This window comes from Argiope bruennichi, chromosome 3 (genome assembly GCF_947563725.1).
Source record: "Argiope bruennichi chromosome 3, qqArgBrue1.1, whole genome shotgun sequence".
In the NCBI taxonomy this organism is placed as follows: domain Eukaryota; kingdom Metazoa; phylum Arthropoda; class Arachnida; order Araneae; family Araneidae; genus Argiope; species Argiope bruennichi.
In genome coordinates, this window is record NC_079153.1 from 29,296,360 (window position 1) to 29,302,359 (window position 6,000).

The 6,000-nt window shown below is 28.4% G+C and overlaps 1 protein-coding gene across 1 annotated transcript in view; it reads left to right on the plus strand.

Moving 5' to 3' along the window:
- The window catches only part of LOC129963675 (uncharacterized), a 49,900-nt gene extending 44,867 nt beyond the window's left edge, over positions 1 to 5,033 (plus strand). Inside the window, exons 26-28 of the mRNA XM_056078173.1 lie at positions 1,526 to 1,765; positions 3,068 to 3,353; positions 4,669 to 5,033. Of these exons, the coding sequence (XP_055934148.1) occupies positions 1,526 to 1,765; positions 3,068 to 3,353; positions 4,669 to 4,913 (771 nt within the window). The 3' untranslated portion in view covers positions 4,914 to 5,033. The remainder of the gene's footprint in view (positions 1 to 1,525; positions 1,766 to 3,067; positions 3,354 to 4,668) is intronic.
- The last annotated feature ends 967 nt before the right edge of the window (positions 5,034 to 6,000 follow it).

Below are 6,000 nucleotides of genomic sequence, written 5' to 3' on the forward strand. Positions count from 1 at the left end.
CCACATTTTAACTACTGAAATGGTTATGCATGATAGTAAAGAAAAATATTTAAAGTCATATTATAGAAGAACGGATAAACTCCATAAAATTGCTTACTAGAACGTCGTTGTGTTGAAATTTTGTGATACAAAATGTTAGATCTCGTAAAATTTGTATTGTTAAAAAATACTCTGAATTTCATTCTTTACATTAGTCCCATTCTTTTCGATAAATTCAAAATTCGCCTATTATTCGAAGTCTGTTAAATATTGCCTTTAATATACAAACTATATACATATTAAATGTAAAAACCAATAAGCACAAGAAACTATAAAGAAAAAATTCTTGTGATTTTTTTCTCTTTGTGGAAATTTTTGTTTTAACTGCTGTCGATATCTACAATCAAATAGATATTATTTTATTAAACGAAGATTTTTTTTCTTGATTATCTTTGTTGCATAACAAAAATGTTTGTTGGAAAAGAAAAGCGCGAATAATTTTTTATCAAAACTTTATATTTGTGTCTAAAATTGAAATAAACTGATTAAATATAATTTGATTTCGAAATAAAGTACTGTATAAATAACTCGCATGTTAAAGTTTTAACATATAAGTTTGAAGACTATTATTTTTAATCTTTATATTGTTTTATTATTTTATTTATACTAGGATTAGTTGCATATTAATTACTACTCGAATACAAAGGCAAGCTGTATAAATGAAATAAAATAAAATAATTTTTTTTATTGAAATGCTTTTTTCATATTCAATAAAATGAGTTTGAATAGAATCTTTATATTTTAAGGTCCTATGACTGTTGTGAAAATTATAATAACTTAAATAATAATTAAAATTAAAAAAATAATAATTAAAATTAACTAAATATAATGTAAAATTAATTTATTAATGGTAGGATGAATTTAAAGATTACATAAATGATTTTGAATTCAAAACTCTGTTTTTATAGGTTATATATTATTTATCGTCGTTGTCCAGTGAAGCAAAATAGTCTGCAAAAATTTGATTACATTAATTCTTATTTTGCGTGTATGTTATTGAAATTTAATGGATTCTACAATTGAAAAGAGAGATAATCACAAATCTCAAAGAAGTAATCCCACCCTAACTTAGCGCCCGAGGTAATCTGAATGGCCGATTTGCGAAGAAATTTATAAGTGTTATTAAGCTGAGCACATTACAGTCCCTATTAAGGCATGGATTTTACATCCAACACTCAAAATAAGACGCGATTCATCATTGGAATGGAAGAAATTCGACTCCACAACATCATCGTATCTATCAAAGGAGTGGGAGTCAAACATCATATAGGAAGTTTCTTCTCTCCATATATGAGGTTATCCCAAGTAGGTCTAAGGTGAAAGTAAAAGGAGATAACTCTGTAGATTTGTATTTCTTTAAATTTTCCACCATTTTTGAAGATTAATAAAGTTGGTTCTGTTACATATTTTGAATTGGAACGGCATTGATAGAAGTAGGTATATGTTTATTATTAAAATTTAAATGGCATGGGATTTTTTCTTCCAGGAAATACACTTACATTTCGGAAGCGATGTAGCTATATTAACTCCCCAAAACAACACTGGTTTGTTTACGGTGAAATACAATGGTCAAGATCATGCAATTCATCCTTTGCAACCTGTGAATCTGAACAACAAAACACTGATATTTGCTTATATATTGGATGTGGATAAAGATATTCTAGTTGTGGAGGCTAGAAGAACTGGAGTAAAAGCTTTATATGATGGAAAAAATATTTTCCTTCAAGTAAGTGTCATTCAGATAGGTATGGTATGAATGGATGATGAATTATTCATTGAATGCAAATAATTTGTAGCTAAAAATAAAATTTCTATATTATGTATAAACAAACAGTAGCTTTGAAACTTTTGTTTTTTAAAATTTATAATAATCATCGTATTTCTACAAATAATAAAGTAGAATATTTGTTAGAGCACTTAATAACAAATTTTTTGATATAGTGCTGTAAACTCTGGCACAAATGCAGTGCGGATTCTAAGAACATGCACACCGGAGCGATTTATTAATATTTTAATTAATTGAAAATTGGAAAAGTCTTGACGTGCTTTGCTCAGATTTTCTAAAGTATTATTCCACAAGAATGTTTTAAACACAAAAATTGTCCAATAATGATACAAATATAGTTATCATGAAATTTGTTCCTGAATACTAATAATTTAAAAAATATATTTTTTATAGTTTTTAATAATAAAAAATATTAAAAAATTACTCTAAAAAATTAATATAGAGGTAATGTTAAAATCCAAGTATTTCTGTTTCACAGAATGGAGTATTAATCTCTGACAACAATCATCGATCAAAAAAGCAATCATAATTGGGAGAATTTACCTTTTCATAAAAATTAAACAGGCTACGATTTGTGATTGTTAATAATATACGAGTATATCACCTTTGTTGATAAAAAAATTGTATTGAAAAACTTTACGTTTTGAATTTGCGTAAAAGTCCTAAAACTTTAGAATTTTGAGGAGGAATAAAGTGTTTATTATTTTTCAAACAGATGCACGCAAGTATTTTAAATTATGAAAGGTCGTCTTCCTTATTAATTCGTTAATATGAGGGATTTTATGCATCTTATTCATAAGAGGGTTCCATTTTGCAACTTTTTGACAATTTCTCGGAAATCCCCACAATGAGGTAGTTTAGATCAAGTAATGTTGTATTCACAACTATTTAACCAATTATGGTCTGTAAAATTATGTTGATTTAATCAAGGGTATTGCCTTAAAATTAGATTTTATTTCATCAAATTTTGTCATTGTGGATCCTGAGAGCAAAGGTGATCTAATACAGCCCCTTATGTTTCTTTCACCATTTCTGCTTTTTCTGCAGACTTTGCGACTAGTTTAACACATTTATCAACAGATAGAATATGACACAGAAAATTTTGAAAATCAAATTTCGGTTGAACTTTACATTGTAGAATTGTCGAAATAGTCCCTTTTGCTACGATTTTACTTACTGGAGTTATAAACGGCTCATATTTCAACCAATGTATCCGCTACATAATCGCAATTTTGTTTGTAGGTGTCTTCCAAATATAAAGGAGAACTTTGTGGTCTCTGCGGCGATTTCAATGGCGAAACTTCTAAGGAGTTTCTTGGTGTAGATGGATGCCTGTACACGGATGGCGGAGATTTCGCGAAGTCTTCTACTCTCGGTCACTGCATCGATAAGAGTCCTAGCAATCCTTATATTTGTCCAGGTCATAAATTTTCTACAGGTCCACTAGAACCAAGCTCTGAGCAGGAAAACCAGAAAGATATTCCAGACTTAAGAAATGTAGCAGTCAAAATTGAAGAGACAAATTTAGGTACCTGCATGATAATTAAAATTTTTTTGTCATCTTCATACTCTTTTTTTTATAACTTGACTTGTATCATGTTTATAAAGATTAAATTTCGCAATCGAATTTTCACTCACTACTTGATATTTTATATTCCGAAGCGATAGCATCAAATCAATTTTAATATTTTCCATAATTATTATCAGTCAATTAATTGATTAAATTAAATTTTAATCCGATACCAATGGTGCCACCTGTAAGTGAATTATAGAAAAAAAATTATTTCGAATTCTCATATTATTTATGATAATGAATTATAAATAAAATTCAAAAATGTAAGAAATAAATAAAGTAACAAATTCTATTTTTAAAAACATTAATAAAGTGTATTCTAAGCAATTATTTAATTTTTTTGAGATTTAAATCTTTTGATTAAATTTATTGAAATTTAAATTATTTTAATGAAATTTATTGAAATTAATAAATAATTGCTTATTCTATTATTTTATTGCAATATATGAAAAGAATTATTCAATAATTCAAGACGGATTATTTAAATTTCGCAGCCGAAGAATAATAAGAATTGTGTTAAGAGCGATGGACATTTAAAATTAGAGCACTTGAAAAAACAAACTTTTCAATAAAGTTTAATATCTACTCAAATGCATTAAAAAATTTATATTTTTTTAACGAAAATTCTCCCGGATTATAGGAGAATTTAGCAGAATATGGCATGACTGAATAATGTGAATCGGATGAAAAAGGCTATGGATTCTCTCTTCTTAACCAGGATTAATAAAAAAACTAATGGACCGATATGCACAAAATAACGAATTATTTTAGTGGCAGGATGGCTACTCAATGTTTTCAGAAATACCGCACGAAGAGGTGACAAATTCTCCTAAAAACTATCTAGGATGACAACCTATGCCATATTACAGAGCTAAGTTAGCTTTCTTTCTTTTTTTCTTTCAACTTATGCACTTTAAGCTCGCTTTGACCAATTGTAGAATTCAAGCTCCTTTTTTATCATGAGTCATTAATTCGGTAAATGTGATAGGTAAATTTCATCAGAAATACAGCCACTTTTAGAAAGTATCCATTTTATACTAACAGATATTAATATCTCCCTATTTAGAAACTCACGCTAGAAAAATGCATGCATATCGTAGAACCGAAAATAATTTCTATCGTTATTTCTTGGCATAGGATCAGTTTTTTCCTTCCGTTTTTCATAAATTCTATCACACAATATCATTATTTGGGGGTTGAAAATATCGATTAAGCTTATTAATTTCTCGAATTACTTTGAAATTAATATTAAAATTTTCTTCTATACTAGTGATGCGTAATATGGTAATATCGAAGGATAATAAACTATGTTTCTCTGTGGAACCCCTGCCATTCTGCGAAGGAGACGAAACGCCCAAAGAAACGGAGCAGCGAGACGTGGGTTTCGTCTGTTACCAAAAGAGTGATCCTAAATCCAAGCACATGCTGGTGGACGTGTCACACAGAATTTTGACAGAGTTGGACATAGCAGACTGCGAATTCACTGAGAATGTTTCAGTTGCAATAAGCTGTTGAGAAGGAATGATGCGCATCTGATTATTTATTTATAAATAATATCACGAATCTTAGGTTCTATCTCTCCTTTATTTTTTTCTGATTTAAATAATAATCCTGATGTAAAATGACACAAAATAAAGTAATGCAGAAAATTTTCTTTTTATAGTCTTTTTGTTTGAATTGTTATGGTCTTGTTGAGTAATAATATTTCGTCAAATTTAACACAGCTTTACTTTAGAGGATAGGAATGTTCACTTATGAATGCCTTTTTTTTAATTTTATAAATATTATTTCTTTAATTATTAAGCAACAATTTTGTAATTTTTAGAGATATTAAAAGTATTATCTCACAAAATGTTTCTACACTATGTTAAAATTCAAAATATTAATATTAAATACTAGTAATAATTGAGTTGTATCATTAAAATTAGTTAATCGCTCATCTAGACGTAAAGATCTTATCTAAATGCTTGCAGTCTAACGAAACTTCCTTGCATTAGATAAATGTTAAACAACTAGTTGAAGGAATCATAGCAACTGAGGGTGCCATTTTTCTATTTGAAATGAAATGGTCATTTGAAAATACCAAACAATTTCAATCCTCCATGTCCATATTCCACGAATAATGTACATTATTGTTGCAATTCAATCCATAAGTCTGTTTCTTTAATTTTAAAATATGAGAGGAGCTTAATATATAATTAATTGCTGCCCCACCTTCTTCATATAAAATGAATTACAATCAAAGAAAGATCTCAATTATTATCGAATTGTTTCGATCACCACTGTTAAGATAAATCTAAAATTGAGCCAGCCTCTGTCTTCTTTCTTTCCCTCTCTCAAACGAACTATTCAAACCCAGATAAAATTGGCATGGAAACTGATCAAATTCGTTAATCACAACGCATGTTCTTATAATAAGATTATAATTGCTATTCTTTAGCTTTTTATCAGAATATCTTAATTATCCTAACATGCTGCTGAAAGCAAAATGTGGCGCACTGTTTTAATACTAGAATCAGTTGTATATTTTGCATGAGCAACAAGAAAGAGAAGTTGACAAAGACTATGTGCAATTAAATGCTAAATGTTTTGTACAGTTACG